Here is a 16,625-nt window from a genome sequence, read left to right as displayed (position 1 = left end):
AACGGCAGAGGATATTATTCGCAGCTGCAGGCTAAGAAATTGAGTTTGAGAAGCATAGATTTATGATAAATTGACACACAGGTAAGCAATCGTATGATAAAATGTAACCTTTAGCAGAAGGTTTGGGTAATGCCTTCAACAAGAGGGCATATTATTCATGCCAAATTATTTGAAGTTCTGATGCAAACTACTGTATTCTTTCTACTTCCGTGAAACATCCGCAAAATGTTTTTGGAGCAAAGTAAGACGATTTATAGAAAAGAAACATTGCTCTTCCTCGAAAGTGCGCAATTTGAGAAAGGTTAGATCGGACAAACTAAAGCAGTCCCAGATTTGTCTTGTGGCTGCATTTTAGCTGATTCTGCGGTTTTATGTAAAAGGAAAACGAAATAAAAAGGCATAGAACCCAGGGAACTTCTCAAACTGTCACTAGCAAACTTAGATCGTAAATCACATTAATTTGTTGTCTCTAGCTTATCGTCAGGCTGCAGTCCTCTTTGATTTATGCGTTTCAGAAATATATTGCGGGCTAAAGTTATTGCGGCAGCCCGTATAAATTATTTCTCAATTAATGTTATTATATTTCAAGGAAAACAATTTGTGATTTTCTAGGAACTGAGTATATCCGTATTTTTAAATATATTAAATATCGAATATTATTTGGACTCATAACAAATGTGTCAGGAGATGGTCTGTAATAGCTTAGATTCAATATTTCTGCTGTTATCAACTTCACCGTTAACCAGTTTAGGTAAATCCTGATAAACGAAATTGTCCCCTTTAATCGCAGTTCCTGGTGTCTAGGCGACCGTTCCGTGGAATTTTGTCGTTAATAGTTAACTTATTTTTTTATCCTCCAGTTCCAGAAACGCATTCAATTATTCTTCACCAATTACTTTAAACAAAATAACTGCATTATTTTCCAACTTGAAAACATAATAACTCCTACTTATATGCATATTTTAACGTCGTTACTGAAACACTTTGATCTGACTGTAGTCTGTGTGATCGGTAACAGGATTAAAGTTGTTTCTTTCTGAAATTGTATTAAAGTTAGTATAACAAGACTATTATTCGCTATAATTTTAATGATCATAATTGAGGACTTTTCATTTATTTTACAGCATGTGTATAACTTGTACAAATTCACGCGTGTTTATGTGCAGATTTGGACATTTTATCAGAATGTCCACAGGTATAAAAATAGTTTCGCAATGTGCATATGTGCTTTGTTCGGTCAAAAAAAAACTTTTGAGGGGAGCATTTTTCATTGCTGTATGCCTCGAAGCTGCTGGCCTGCCATGTTAGTCAGCTGAATCCAATTACTCTGAGTAGCATTTCATTTTGCTCGATGGAGCCACTCACTTATAACTTCACCTAAAATTTCAATAAACCTCCCTGCGGCCCACGTCATAGTATCTATTAACATTTGTTTGATAGTGTGGCTTTAGAATATTGACCCTCCGAAAGAGAAGTCCAAACTTTTTAGGCACCGCCTAGAGTAACCGCCTTGGGCTCATACGCAGTCTATCCTCCGCAATCTTTTGGCAGACAGTACAAGTAGTAAACAGGATCCATTCCAAAGTTTTTTTTACCAAACCAGTTTGGTAGTTTAGGAACATGACGAAATAAAAGTTTGGAAAACTTTTCGACGTAGCCATTCTGCCAACACTGTTTACATGGACAGCCTGCTCACACTCAGCGACGGAGTGTGAGAGCTCTCTTCCAAAGCTGCGAAATTAATAAGATGTTAAAAAAACTTACCGTCCCGGTCATAGCTGAGCAGACCTAAATTATCAGTGACTGTTTGGAAGCAACCAACTGTTTAAAGCTTGTCGACTGTGCTCGCTTTCCTTGGAAAATTGCGACTTTGCTCTGCAAATTCTTAACTTAATCCCAGTCATTACAGAGAAATAAAAGATTTTAAATTGACGTATGGCCACGTGAATACATTACAAACATTATGGTAGGAGGCACTGGACCGAGGACGCGATGCCTTGCCGACTGCGATTTGGATCCTCTTCTAACTTCAAATTATATGGACACAAGTTGGTGAGACTAGTTTGTAAAGTGCTGTGTCTTAGTGGGATTAAAGACGGATAGAAGAGCCATGGTGAAATTGTGTGATGGGTTGTATTGTGAGGTAGTGGAGGCGCTTCCGTTGGTTGTTCATTAAGTGGTGAGTTATTGCTGTACAAGCCAAAGGTCATTTCAAAGGCTTATGATTCTTATATATTGTCAGCTAATGACGGGGATTTCTTTGTCGATCTGATCTGCCGCAGTTGCTGTTTTTCTTAAACGCATTTCCAAATTTAAGCATGTGCTTTGAATTGGTATAATGTCGACAAAAACGCAGTTCCTGCCTGACTTCAGTTTCCCTTCACCTTCCATCTGTTTCTTGCACATTGATTTGGAGTTTGGAGCCTGTCTGGAGATTCCAGCGGGGCTGTATTATTACATTTTAGTTCCCTTTTGCATAACCAAGCTCTTTATTGCGAGCATTATGATCATGTTTGATCGATATAAAATATTACATGATGTTTGGTATCCCAATGACAAAGCATAACCGCCTGTCAATATCATACATTATTCATGAGTTTCATATATGGCGCCAGGCCTTTTCTTTCAAACCTCCATATTTGTATTGTTGTTAGTTTGCTATAAAATAATAGACAGAGCTGGTGGTTTGTCCTTAAATGCAGATATTTAAACGACATCAAGAAGATAAATAATTGCTGATTTTATATTGCGAAATTTGTTGAAGTTAGTTTTTGCAGTCGCTTCGAGGAAACCAAAAGTCTGCATGCCTGATATAACATTATGGTTCTTATTTAATACTCCGTTCGGTCTCAGATTCTATTAAAAGGCCACAACAGAACTATCTATTTTCTTACCAAGTGCAGTAGGCCTCAAAATATCATGTTCATTAGGTAATAAGGCCACCCTTGAGGCATATTTCTGGTATTTAAAGTGGAAGTTCCTATTCAAAATGCTCGTTGCTATTAATAGATTTATGCTTCCGCAATAACAATTTGAGTTATGAAAATCGCTTCAAATAAATGATTTGCTGTGTTGAAATTCTCGGGAGGCATTCTTCACCAAATATTTCACAAAATAGCGAAATTCTGATCTTTACTGAGTTTAAACATATTTAATCCATTCTTCTGTTATTTCTTTTTAATTTCATTTGATAATGCAACTCACTTCATTAATCATAGAACCCTGCTATTTAATAGCATCGATTTTCCAATTTCTGGGGCATTGAAAGTGATTTTTTTAAAGAAAAGATCACAAAGCCATTGGATTAAAGCTCACACGAAAACAATGTTTTTTTTCAGAAATTTTAATGTAAATAATAAAGCAAATATATTATGGACAGAACAAGAACGGATCTGCACGGCCTGCTCCAAGTTCCCTTCTTTGTTTGATAGAAGCCAAAAAGATTACCTAAAATACACAGAGTATAGAGAAATAGTATTAGTGAATATGAAAATATTTAATTACATTTTCTGTTTCAGAACAAAGCCAGGGCCTTCTGGTCAATCTGGACAGATTCCAAGTCCAATCCAAGCAAAAGCACGTAGAAAATTTCTGTGCGGTGAGTTTTTGTACTTTTCATTTTTAAAAGCTTGTTGTACTCACTGTGGTCAGTAAGTAACTGAGATTTACCCGTGGGGAATTCGTTCAAGGCTTCATATTTTAAAGACCGGAACGCATATGCCAAAACTGAAACACACTTCTCGAATCTGATCCTTGGTTTCTTGAGTTGCGCCTGTTACGGTGCTAGCCGCCTGTGAGTTTGTCTCTACTGTGTGTTAGAACCAAGATTTTTGTAAAGTAAACCCATAATTCCGGTAATTTTGTCTATATCTTGTTAACAACGTCTGATTGCAGAACAGAGGTGTCCAGGAGAATCGGCGCAACTGAAAACGGGAGAGAATTAAATGTTAGTTAAACTAATCACTTTATGGCTACTCTTAATGCACTCTTTAAAAAGGCTTGTCTGTAGTGTGTATATATTAACTGCGTGAGATTCGTTCAAATTAGGAGTCGACAGCATTTATAAAGCATTAAACGTTATTCGTTTCGGCCTGTAATATCTCGCCAACTGCTTTTATTTCAGTTCTTCTAACATTGTTTTTCAATCCAACTGAACTTCAACCTTATATGCTGTATTTGTTTCCATTCTTTTTCCTTTTTTTACTCACACCAAGCTTTACCAAGCGATCGACACATTTGCTCTGACCAAATATCTAGTTTGTAAGTTAATTGGTTATACACTAGTGTCGTATTTCTGTGTGAACCACAAGATGAAACATGATTTAAGACAGGAACCGCACAACTCATGCAACTTTTATAATCGAGATTAAACGTGTTTATCCTACTTTGGAAGGAATAAATTAACCTACGTTGAAAGTAAATTAACAGCTGAAGCCTGGTGATTATTAATTTAACAATGGGATCCTGTTGCCTTTCTTGCAATTCTGGATTATTTTTCCAGAGACTTCAGGAAATTGCAGCAGAAGGCAAATCATCTCAATTTAAAGCAAAGTTTCCAATGTCTATGGTTTAGGAACCAACCGCAAACCTAGAAGATACTGAATTATCCAAGCTGAAATCTGAACAGATGTGGATATCCAACCAGAATGCCTAGCCAGAACTGATCCTCTAAGTATAAACATAATTAGCATTGCTATGTCCCATAATAATCTACTTCTTCTGGAGAGCTATGGCCGAAGGCAAGAGACATTTCAGTAGGGTTTTTTTAACAAAGCATATCATATAATCAAGCAAGTTAATCAAGCATTTGTAGAATTAGAAAATAGCTAAAACATATATCACTAATGACTTTAAATTGAACACTCCGGCCAAACACCAAGCAGAAGAGAAAAACGTTTTTCTCCATTTCTCTCCCGACTTCATACCTGAAATCAACTCTTTGATTTCAAATTTGGCTCCCAGCTGATGTCTTTCCAAGGCAAATTTCAGCTCTTCCCGTTCGAGGTATGTGCTTCTGCTGAATGTGAAAAGCTTCTGGTCTGGTCCGTAGTTCAAATTCCTGGCAATTTTCATTGGTTTATATAAAATCCTGCAAGTGCGGGCGAAACGCCTTATAGATAAGAAACTTGCCGAGTATGGACATTCTTTTTCAGGTCTTTCCTCCTACGCTGTAGCTGTTTTACACTTCTGAAGATAGCAAGTCTTTGGAAAGTGTTTTTCTTTTCATTCTGTAGTGAAGCGTTTACGACCGTAGCACTAGCAGTCATAAATTTTGCGTAGCCCACAATGACAGGTGCATTGATGTTCACTGTGAGGGCTCTAGCTTCTTGCTAACGAACTGCCCACCTTTAGAGATTGTTTCGAAATTGTTAGGCTACTCTTCTAATATTAAAGTGAAAAATAAACAAAGAGAAATGAATTATTTGGCTAGCATTAAAAAGATAGGAACTATCTTTCCATGGTCTGGCCTCGGACAAATAAAACAGGACAAATGGCATAGCATTGTGAGCCATTACATGCGGTGGGGGTTGGGTGAGAGAAATAGTCATATAGCTATGTGTGTCTGTATTATAGCAGCTTACCTTTTATAACGCCGCTGTGTAGACGAGCTTAAAGTCTGTCACACTGGAAAACGGAAATATAATTCACTAATTTCAATCCTTTCATGGTGCATGCGGCACCAGGACCCCCTTCGTAATATTAGTTTTCGTCAGTAAGTTTTGTCATTGATGTTGCTCAAAAGTACTTAATAATTTGTTATTTTTCGCTATGTGTCCCGCGATTTTGAATAATATATTCGGAAATACCAAAGTGGGGACGATGGCCCATAACAAGGTGTTACTTATCAAATCTTCATATTAGGTGATGCACCCTTGCATTTAGAAAACATGTAAGGTAAGAAAGATCTGAAAGATGAACGCAGAAACAGTTGACCATTGTCCAAATGATTTATGACCCATGGCTGCGATTTAAGTTCAAGCAGAGTTCACAAGCAGTTGGTGTTTCTGAACCAGATCTGCCGTTTCACCACAACCTTTTCACAATGCCTTCGTATTAATGTTAGTTTTGATATACTGAAGATAGCGCCTTCAAATCCATTGCAAACGAGGAGGCAGGCTGCAGTGGCGGAGGTTCAGATCCCATGGCAGTAAATAATAGAGTTACTCTCTTATCTCTTACACATAATACAGATTAGATGGGCAGAGGGGGTGGGGGTGAACAGAGATGTAATTAAAATTCAGATAACTAAGCCAAGGACGGCAATGTACTGTCAATTTTATTAAAATTGTATGCATGGATGGAAATGAACGCAGGATAACAGAAGAAAACAAAATATCACGAAACACACAGAGAACAAAGCACAAGTTAGAACAGAAAAGCAAAACATTGACTTTTGTTTCTAAAAGAAACAGCTGAGATGTGCACGTGTGCCTGACTGCAACTTTGGAGGCCGCAGATCATAAACCTCATATTTCATTAGAATGTCAAGTCTTGTATGGCTGAAGGCTTTTTCTAAATGAATAGAAAATCTATTTGTGACGTGATGTGGTAGCTAGATAAGTCACACGTCCAATGGCTGCGATGGTTTCTACAGCAATATGTGTTATTTAAATAATGTTACAGTCTAGATATTATATTTAAAATACTGACCGATCATTTTCTTGTAAATTTCAAGTATATTTCACAGTGGGTTGTTTTAATCCGCCTTTTGATCATTTAATTCCAGACACAAATAATTTCCGACTTTAACATATATCTTAGGCAATCTAACTCGTACTACAAGACACCATGCCACAATCGAAACGTCTTGGCTTTTTTGCCGGACCCCTCACCTCATGCAGACATGGATTTATTGGGAAGTCTCCTTGTCAAAGTCTTCGGTCGAGAGACTGCTTGAAGTAAAATGCAATTGTTGTCGTAGAAAATTCATAAATAAATAAGGAATATTTAGGAAGTGTTAGGGTCTCATATAAATCTATACAGAAATAAATTTTAAAAATATGAACTTTTAAACAGCTTGTGTGATATCGTGCATTTGAACAGCTGTTGCAACAGCTACAAGAGCTTGATCTGCGTTGTTTCAAAACAATTGTAATATTATGAACGTTTATTGACAGTAAGAAAGGTTTGCGCCTAACAAAGGCTAAACATGCATTCATTTGCTGTTTTTTTGATTCAGTTTAGGTTAGTGTGACCTTTTTTTCTATCATACTTGTTCCAAAAAGATCATCATATCCAGTAATATGTGCTATTTTGTTGCAGACTGGTGCATAAACAAAAGCCGATGTAAGCAGCAGGATGCAGATGTAAAATGCTGACTTGCTTATTTCTCAGTTTTAATTAGAGCAAAAAGATTGAATAGGTACTAGTTATACTTTAACTACTCTGCCTGCCCTCTGTCGTAAAACAGAAAGATATAACAGGAAGCAGCAGATTCGCTTCACACAAACCTCTCTTACGTTGAAGAAAAAGAAACCAACAATGGCGAGGGAACACTTCGTTGGTTTTTCACCTTTTCGAACTGGTCCGATCCATCATGTCCTGTGTAACACTGTCTAGATCACAGAATAATACGGTCTGTACCCGCAGCAAATGCTGCAGGCAAATAAGCCGCCTGTGACTATGGTATTTTCGTTCCTTTTAAGAGGCGTCTTTTTGTTTCTCATCATTATAAAAGTGGCCTCAATCAGTGAAGCCATCTGGAATAGCACTGTGTGTCCCACTGAAGTCCACTTACATCAAGAATGACTGGGACATGTTAAACACTTTTGGACTTCCAGTGTTGTAGAATAATAAAACGGCAGTATAAAGCTGATTGTTATCTTTATGTTGCGAAATATTTCAGATGATGGAGACATATTATTTCACATCCGGTATACAATTACTTATTGTCAAACATCAAAATAGCATATTTATAAAGGAATAATTCTGTCTGGTGGACATTAATCAATTCGTAATGTATTATGTATTTAAATAGAAGTAACACTCCAATGAAGTGAAATGTAAGAGCAAGAATTAGAACTATAAATGTTTTCTACAATTTTTTTCAATAATCACTTCAAGGACTGCATTTACAATTTGAAATTAATTTCTCGGAATTCAGGAAGCCGTCAAAAAGTAAGATAGCTCATAAAAGTCTTCCAGAAGTTGTCAAATAATTTATTCCGAATTTCACCAACTTATTAATGGTCCCGTAAGATAATTCATAGATTAGTAGAAGGAGGGGAAACTTATTCTTCTAACAATGTATTATGGGATTTTATGGATGAGATGCGACGTTTACGTTGTATACTCTGAATTAAGAGTTCCTAATGTTTTATACTATTGTCTTTTGCCTCGTTACCCAAAGGACTGCTGCAGACTTGTGGATGGTGGAATAGTGTCACGTGATCGAAAGTGTCAATGCTCTTCGATAAGGGTGTCAAGACCCTATCATTTCGAAATAGCGAGATGCAAAAAGCGACTTACTACGATAACTCCGGAATATTCGGCGGTTACACCTACCAAAAGACTAACGCATACAGCTACAATTCTAGCCACCAGGCCTACCCGTCATCATCAGTTGAAAGTGATTATCAAACCTCGACGTGCCCCATTCAGACATCTAGTGTCAGAGTCCCAAACCATAAACCCAACGATATTAATGGCAATTGTATGAGAACAAGCGGCAGCCAGGGCACTGCCCAGCCCCCAAGCATCAATGAGCCACAGCAGCCACCTCCTTTACCGCCCTCACCCAATGCAAGCAACACCTCAACACAGAAAAGAACCAAGTCAATGTCAAATTCTTCCACCAGCCCAGCTGCTACTCTCACGAAGCAAATCTTTCCATGGATGAAAGAATCTCGTCAAAATGCCAAGCAGAAAAACAACTGCACAGTTGCAGGTATCCTTCAGCCCTTTTTCGATTTGAGTCACATCATTTGATTATTAGGCAGACAGGTTGCCAAAATATTATACTTAAGCAAGAGCATTGCCCCCGGTCTGACCAAATTGGGGCGGCTCAGTAGTTAGCACTGCCGCCTCACCGCGCCAGGGATCCGGGTTCGATTCCACCCTCGGGTGACTGTCTATGTGAAGTTTGCACATTGTGTGTCTGCGTGGGTTTCCTCCGGGTGCTCCGGTTTCCTCCCACAGTCCAAAGGTGTGTAGTTTAGGTGGATTGGCCATGGGAAATGGAGGGTTAAATGAGTAGGGTCTGGGTGGGACGTTCTTGGGAGGGTCGGTGTGAATTCGATGGGCCGAATGGCCTGCCTCCACACTGTAGGGATTCATTGATTTGATGTTTGGGAAGAGTCAAAGATTGGGGCATGTTTAAACATTTTGGTGATCTTTTGTAAGACATTGAATGCTAAGTTACTGCTCGGGGAGGAATGATCAGGAGAAAGGGAATTTCTGAAATATTAGGTTGACCCTTCTCTTTGACACTTGAATATCACACAACTAAATTGTAATATATGTAATTCTTGCATTTAACCCAAATAACCTTACTTTTTCACACTGGACTTTCTATCAACAGAGCAGAATCTAAGAAAATAGAGTTCTTTCAAAACTTTGTTGGCATCTCATTTACATATAATTCAATTTGTTTGTTTTAATCTCAGTTTATTCTTTCATTCACTTACATTTCCTGCAAGTATAAAATTTTGAGCACATATAATCTACAAGTATAGCAGGATAGAAATCTTTCATTTTTCAGATGTGTTCTGGTGGGCACCACCAATCTGCACAACTCCAATTTCTATGGGAATAATTTAAAATAGTTCAACTTCTATACTGAAACAAAATATATATCGATTAATCATTGTACTATATTATTGGATTGTATCGAAATATCCGTGTTTAACATCAAACTGCATGACAATTGCAACTTTTCCTCACTGGGGAATACTTTTTTTGAGGTGAATTTGTTTGTCAACCCCAGTTTTAGAATAGGGAACCCTACAAATCAGACTAACAATGAGCGATTGTTGCACTGCAAAATTTTCGGTTATCACTTCTGAGGAGTCATAAAGTCATAGAGTCATTCAGCACGGGAACAGGCCCTTCGTTCCAACTCGTCCTCGCCGATAGATATCCTAAACGGATCTAGTCCTATTTGCTAGAGATAGCAAGAACTGCAGATGCTGGGTTCAGAGTCAACATGGCGTGGAGCTGGAGGAACAGCAGGTTAGGCAGCATCAGCGGAACAGGAAAGTCGACATTTCGGGTCGGGGCCCTTCATCAGAATCATTTGCTAGCATTTGGCCCATATCCCTCTGTACCCTTCCTGATCATGTAGCCAACAGACACCTTTTAAATGCTGTAATTGTACCCACCTCTACCACCTCCCCTGGTAGCTCGTTCCATACACGCACCACCCTGTGCGTGAAAAGTTCCCCTTCGGTCGCTTTAAAATCTTTCCCCTCTTACCATTTATTTATGCCCTCTAGTTTTGGTCTCCCCTACCCTGGAAAAAAAACCTTGGCTATTCACCCTATTCATGCCCTCATGATTTTATAAACCTTTATAGTCAATTTTCATATCAAATAGTTTTGGGTGAAGTGCCTGTTTTGTTATGTTAGTAAAACTTTTGCTGGAAACTCCGAAGAAGCAATCGATAAATAGACGCTCATGGATTAGGAAAGAGCACTAGGTCGGCGCAAAAACAACTTGCGAATGAAGTAATTTAGAAGTGGCTTCAAATACTTACTTGAATGTTATTGCAAGTAGTAGCACATCTTTACCATCGACATGATGCTCTTCAGATGGTCACGTTTGTCTTTCTGTTCAAACAGCCTGGGAGAAGCAAAATAGTCACAGAAGCCCTTTACAGTTATTTTGCTAGTTCATAGTAAGGATAATAACAGCGGGGTTTCTGGGCTGGGCGTGATTGTTTACAGGTTTATTTATCGGAACCAACATGGTGTTTTCATTTTGTAGGTGACAATTGTGAGGATAAAAGCCCACCAGGTCCATCCTCCAAGAGAGTCCGTACTGCCTACACCAGCGCACAACTCGTGGAACTGGAAAAAGAATTTCATTTTAATCGTTATCTGTGCCGTCCTCGGCGAGTTGAAATGGCAAACTTATTAAACCTTACTGAACGCCAGATTAAAATCTGGTTCCAGAACAGAAGAATGAAATACAAAAAAGACCAAAAGTCCAAAGGGATCATGCATTCCCCCGTTGGACAGTCTCCAGAGAGAAGTCCACTTTTGAATTCGCAAAATAACATTGGATTCTCAAACCAGCTCCCTACTGTCAACAGTCTGAGTTACGAAGCTCCTTCGCCCACATCGTTCACCAAATCCCAACAAAACATGTATGGTTTGGCTGCGTACACTGCACCACACAGTAGCTGTCTACCCCAGCAAAAAAGGTACCCAGGCACAGAGTACGATCATCTGCAGGGCAATGGTAGTTTTACCAATCATAACTTGCAGGGCAGCCCTGTGTATGTTGGAGGGAACTTCGTTGATTCAATGCCAGCTTCTGGTCCCATGTTCAACCTTAGCCATCTTCCTCATCCTTCATCAGCTACTGTGGACTATAGCTGCGCTGCTCAAATACCGGGCAATCACCATCATGGACCTTGTGATCCCCATCCTACATATACAGACCTGACTCCTCATCACACATCTCAGGGAAGAATTCAAGAAGCGCCCAAACTAACACATCTGTAATGGGCTAGCACGTTTTGCCAAGCGATGTCACTTCGCTTTTTTATTACCTCATTTGTATCAAATATTCTCCTGCTACAAGACTGCCACAGTATTTGTCCACCATTCACTTTCTACCTGTTACATTGCTTTCCTGTATTCATTCAAGGGTCTACACGTCGACCATGCCTTCCGTTAAGATCCTAGCGTAATGCAGAATGCAAATAGAGGAAGAATTGCTTGAAATAGGAGCTTTTGAAGGTAAGACATAATGAAGTCACTCTTCAACAACCCTTCTTAATGTGGAATTTAAAAGACTGGTAATTCTAACCTCCACTTTGGTGGATTTTGACCGTAACTGGTCTAACTACCCAGAACTTCAGCTCTGGACTTCTCAGTAATGAACGAACTGAATTGAACATCAATGATATGTATTTATTATTTTAAGTCGAAAAGAAAAGATTTTTCTATTACTTATTTATCCTCGTCTTAATGTATTTATGTGAGATTTATAGATCTTATACAATCTGACTTTGACCTGTTTGATCCATGTCTGTTACAATCATATTTCTCCCCTTTAGTAAACCTGGGATGAAACTAGATGAGAGGATAGTTTTTTGAGCAGTTGTATCAGTGGCTGGTGTTTTTAGATTATATAAGGGTTATCTCTGAAAGCAAATTGTAAGTTATGATTGTAGTAAATCAGAAAATATGTGGCACTACACAATAGACGACACATTTCTATAAGAATACTTTATTTCAATTGTCTGGTACTATTCCAAAAGATATTTAGAATAAAAATGTGTTCTTTGAATAAACCTGGAGCCTTTATTTATAAATACATATGCACCATTCCAGCTGTATGCTTCGCCATCTTGTCTCCTCACTTCTCATTAATCCAAGACAAGCTGATTCCAGCCAATGACTGGTGATGTTCGGCAGAGTGTGGTCTGGTTAAATACATATATTTGCAAAACGATATATTACATTTTCCAATGATATGTTGAAATAATATGAAAAACGTTTGCGACGCTTTTGTATTGCGCTCACCATTGTATCATAAGATATCAAACGTTAAAGAATCAAGCATACAAAATAATGAGAAGTAACAAAGGAGGAGGAATTGTGGAAGTTAGATCGAGATGAAATGTAGTCAACTAGCAAGAGGTAAATAAAACCGTGCAAAATAAGGTGCAATCATGAACATTTCGGTTACCTTAACTAATCTTGTCAATCGTTATTTCGTTTGTTTACTTTTCTAATTTATCTTTCGGTGGAATGTAATATTTCCATTGAAACATATTTAAGGAAAAAGTTAACGGCTTTTGTTTTCAAAAAACACGAAAAACAATCAATCCAAATAAAAAGAATGAGTGAATATTGCCACAGAAGTTATCTGATAAACACAGGAATAAATCCAAAAATAAGCCCCAATCCGTTACCGTTATCTTATGAAGACGTCGACATTATTATGTAGAAAACTGTGTTCCGAAGTGCCCCAGTGTCAGGAGCCTGCGACAGGGAGCTTAGTCCCAGGCATTATCTGCTGACTCTCTCCACAGCAGCAGCCCGCAGCCCCGACACATGCGGCGCCATTTTGTTTGACAAATAAAGCAGGGGCGCTGAAAGCCTTCTGGCAACAAACAAAGATATCTCCCAGCCGTCGAAAATAATGTCATTATTTGAAATAAGGATGAGGTGGGCTTGAGCGCATCTGAAAACCTCAACAGCTTGACGAAGACAAGGTCTAAGCTTTTGTTGACGACTTTAGAGCTTGAAGTCAGCGTAGCAGTTACAATTTCTCTTCAGTGTAAACTCCTGATTTACTTAAAATCCTTGACCATAAGCAAGTGTTAAATATGAATGTAGAATTGTTCTAAGGTACCGCACACAGTTCTTTTGGTTATTGTTATTTTAAACATGCCTATCACGAACGCCAACGCCGCAAAGCGCTTCAGAACGTTGTTTTGTTAGTACACCACCCACTCGTCAAGGAATGTAAAATGTTGACTTTCCAACCAAACATTCTCACACAACAATTTTATGTAAGCCGGAGACCAGCTGAGTAGTATTACAAAAAAGAAATCTAATGATGCATTTTAACTGGGGTTAAATGTTTGCTAATCCCAAACATTTTGTATATGTGAGCACAGCAAAAATAGCAAATATTATGCTTACTAATTTGCCAATAACAGATTACAGAAAGAGCAGCCTTTAGGTTTTAAACGCCAAATAACTCACAGTCGTTGCTCTAAAATGCGGGAAGTTCATAAGTCACTACAGCTGCGCTCGGGGAGAATCCGCGAGATGTTACTTCGAAAATATTTAAATCATTGGCTTGTGGGTGTTTATGAAATTAACAAATAGCATTTAAACAGGGAGTCATTTGTAAACAGGACCGGCTGATCCAGACGGAGAAAGGGAGGTGCTACTTGTTCAGAGTGCAAAAAAATACATTCCAAACCATTTCTAATAGCCCAAAAACGGGGAGGGGTGGAGTTGCAAAAAGTTTACAATGTCTGTTTATATTCATGTTAAAATCCAGGGAGTGTCTGAAAGTGATCCTGTTCTACTTGGCATTGGGCCTCACTGACAGCTCCTACTGTCCAGGGTGCTGTTCTGGCCACAGCTTGTATTCATTCTTCCACACCGTAGAGCCTTGCGATGATTGCCACATCTCCGAAGATTAATTGATTTGTCGTTTATTACTCCACGCTACACATATGTAGGCAGAAATCTAGACTTGAGCGTTCTTTTCTTCTCAGGACTAAAACCACCCACCAAGTGATGCAGAATGCTTTGTAACAGTACTGTACACTTGCTATCTTCTAGAAATGACTTTGCACTACTTTACAGTATAAACATGGCCTGGAGACCGCAGGGAAATGCTGCCTATACCTTTATATATTTTATTTCAGAATCATTCAGAAAGCCAGTCTTATTTTCCACCCTTGTCATTGGTTAAGGCGATCATGTGACGATAAAATCAGCCTCATCTCAACATCGTGTCTGTGTATTCAATAGACATAGTTTAATATTAGCACGGTCCCTCAGCGTTTGTAATCAGTACATTTTATAAATTTACATTTTCAAAGAAACTATCAAATAAGCAATTTTCTACCGATTCTGCCCGGGCAGAAATGAACAACGGGTTTGAGAGAGAGGTTGGTTTTATCAATAGTGAACCATCGCTTGCCGAGTGTCTGACATCCTTTCCTCCTGTTGGCGAGACATTTCAAAGTTCATCAATCAAGAACGCGACGCTTTCACATTCGACACTGATTCCTCCTCCTTTTGAGCAGAGCTTCAGAAGCTTGGACCATGGTAACACAAAACAAAATGAGAAAACGCACACTTCAAAAAGCATTGGTCGGGCCACGTTAGGGGACAAACCTCTGGAATATCCGTGGATGAGAGAAAAGAAAAGCCACAAGAAAAAAACTGTCCAAGCAACGGGATCATTCTCATCTTGTTCTTCTAATGAAGGTCAGGTCCATCATATATTTCCTTACTTTTTTGGGGAGGGGGAGCGGGGATGGTGGTCATATTTGGTGAGCAGCGATTTTTTATATAAAGGATTATATTTTGAAGCAGTAATAAATGTTTCGTTGACTGAAAGATGTCAGGCCTGAAAAATGCTTATACCCCAACTATATTCAAAATGTAAACAGTGTCTTCTGGAGCCTACAGAACTCCTAGTATTCTGTGAGTATCAATGACCTGCACATCAGCAAATTCCAGACATCTGTATCTGTTTTCTGCTGCCCTACTGGGCCATTTTCTGCTGGAAGCCTTTTGTGTCTAGGAGGCGGCCATTTTATGTTCCTGGATTATTTCAAAGATTTGTGATAACTTATCGAAACTTTCCCCTCCTTACTACAGAAAATGAAGAGCTTAATGAGCCGGACAACGGGAGTCCTTTTGACAGCTCCAGGAGACTACGAACCACTTACACAAACACTCAGTTGTTGGAGCTGGAAAAGGAATTTCATTATAATCGCTACCTTTGTAGACCACGGAGGGTAGAAATCGCAGCTCTTCTCGATCTAACAGAAAGGCAAGTCAAAGTCTGGTTTCAGAACAGACGCATGAAACACAAAAGACAAACTCGATTCAAACAAAGCCAAAACGCCGATTCAAAGCGCCATTTTGCTAACAGTGTTAATCAGAGTGGGTTTTCCACAAGAAGCTTTGCTGAGACACCTGTAAATAAAACTTTGAATTCGTTAGAGAGCGACAAAAATGCTGAGCAAGATCTTAGCGATTCTGCTCATCAAGATACATTAAGCGATATCAGCAGTGACCTGCTCAGTGTTATTGGCACTTCTCTGATCTGCACTGAGGAAACCCATAGTCATTATTTCCCACAGAGCTCAGATGAAACTGACTCCCTGCTAACTATGCTGAAAAACTGCTCGGCTGGAACGAGTCCTAGCAGTCCAGAGAGTTTCAGCATCCCATCTCTGGAGGATTTAGACAAAATTACAATCGAACCACGTTTAGATCTAATAGAAGAATTACCTCAACTGTCTTTGTTGGAAAACGAGGACACACTAGTTATTCCATCCAACCTGTTTGACTTTATAAGTGACAATTTTAACTCAAACGATTTTCAGCAATTGCAGTTTTAGATCGACATCCCCTTCACGCACACATAACTCTGTTGATATTCTTTAACACTGATATTTCTAAGAGCTGTATTACTAAAATGCAAAGTCATGGCACATGCCTACTGATCCTAGTCTTTAAGGATCTCCTACTCGTGTCTGCATTCTGTTATGAATCCAATGAAACAAGTCCTGAGAAATTTCATGAAGTGCAAAGAATAAAGTATTTTCAGTATTTTATTTTAAATAAGGTGAATATTTCAAGTATCTGCAAATTTTCAAAAACTGGAGTCCGTTTGTCTTTAAAATACAATTTATAAGATAGCTTTGTGTAAGAGATAAGAATTAACGTGGAAATATGCAAGTAAAAGTAAAC

The 16,625-nt window shown here is 38.7% G+C and overlaps 2 protein-coding genes across 7 annotated transcripts in view; both read left to right on the top strand.

Annotated features, from left to right (window-relative positions):
* hoxd3a (homeobox D3a) overlaps positions 1–12,456 on the top strand; it is a 37,719-nt gene extending 25,263 nt beyond the window's left edge. For 4 of the 6 annotated variants that reach the window (XM_048598649.1, XM_048598650.1, XM_020520501.2 and 1 more), the window contains 3 exons: positions 3,519–3,598; positions 8,351–8,887; positions 10,924–12,456. In XM_048598649.1, the coding sequence (XP_048454606.1) occupies positions 8,404–8,887; positions 10,924–11,666 (1,227 nt within the window). In that variant the 5' untranslated portion in view covers positions 3,519–3,598; positions 8,351–8,403 and the 3' untranslated portion in view covers positions 11,667–12,456. Of the gene's footprint in view, positions 1–2,034; positions 2,053–3,518; positions 3,599–7,215; positions 7,577–8,350; positions 8,888–10,923 lie in introns of those variants that run through there. The other 2 variants (XM_048598652.1, XM_048598653.1) reach the window with 2 other exon arrangements.
* LOC125481029 (homeobox protein Hox-A2-like) lies at positions 11,861–16,273 on the top strand. Its single transcript, XM_048598654.1, has 3 exons — positions 11,861–11,903; positions 14,781–15,128; positions 15,525–16,273. Exons 1-3 carry the CDS (start codon positions 11,861–11,863, stop codon positions 16,271–16,273), a joined length of 1,140 nt encoding a protein of 379 aa, XP_048454611.1.
* Positions 16,274–16,625: the final 352 nt, after the last annotated feature.

The sequence above is a fragment of the Rhincodon typus genome, chromosome 7, assembly GCF_021869965.1.
Source record: "Rhincodon typus isolate 14 chromosome 7, sRhiTyp1.1, whole genome shotgun sequence".
In the NCBI taxonomy this organism is placed as follows: Eukaryota; Metazoa; Chordata; class Chondrichthyes; order Orectolobiformes; family Rhincodontidae; genus Rhincodon; species Rhincodon typus.
The sequence above is the reverse complement of the archived record's forward strand: the minus strand, read 5'-3'. Positions and strand labels throughout refer to the sequence as shown.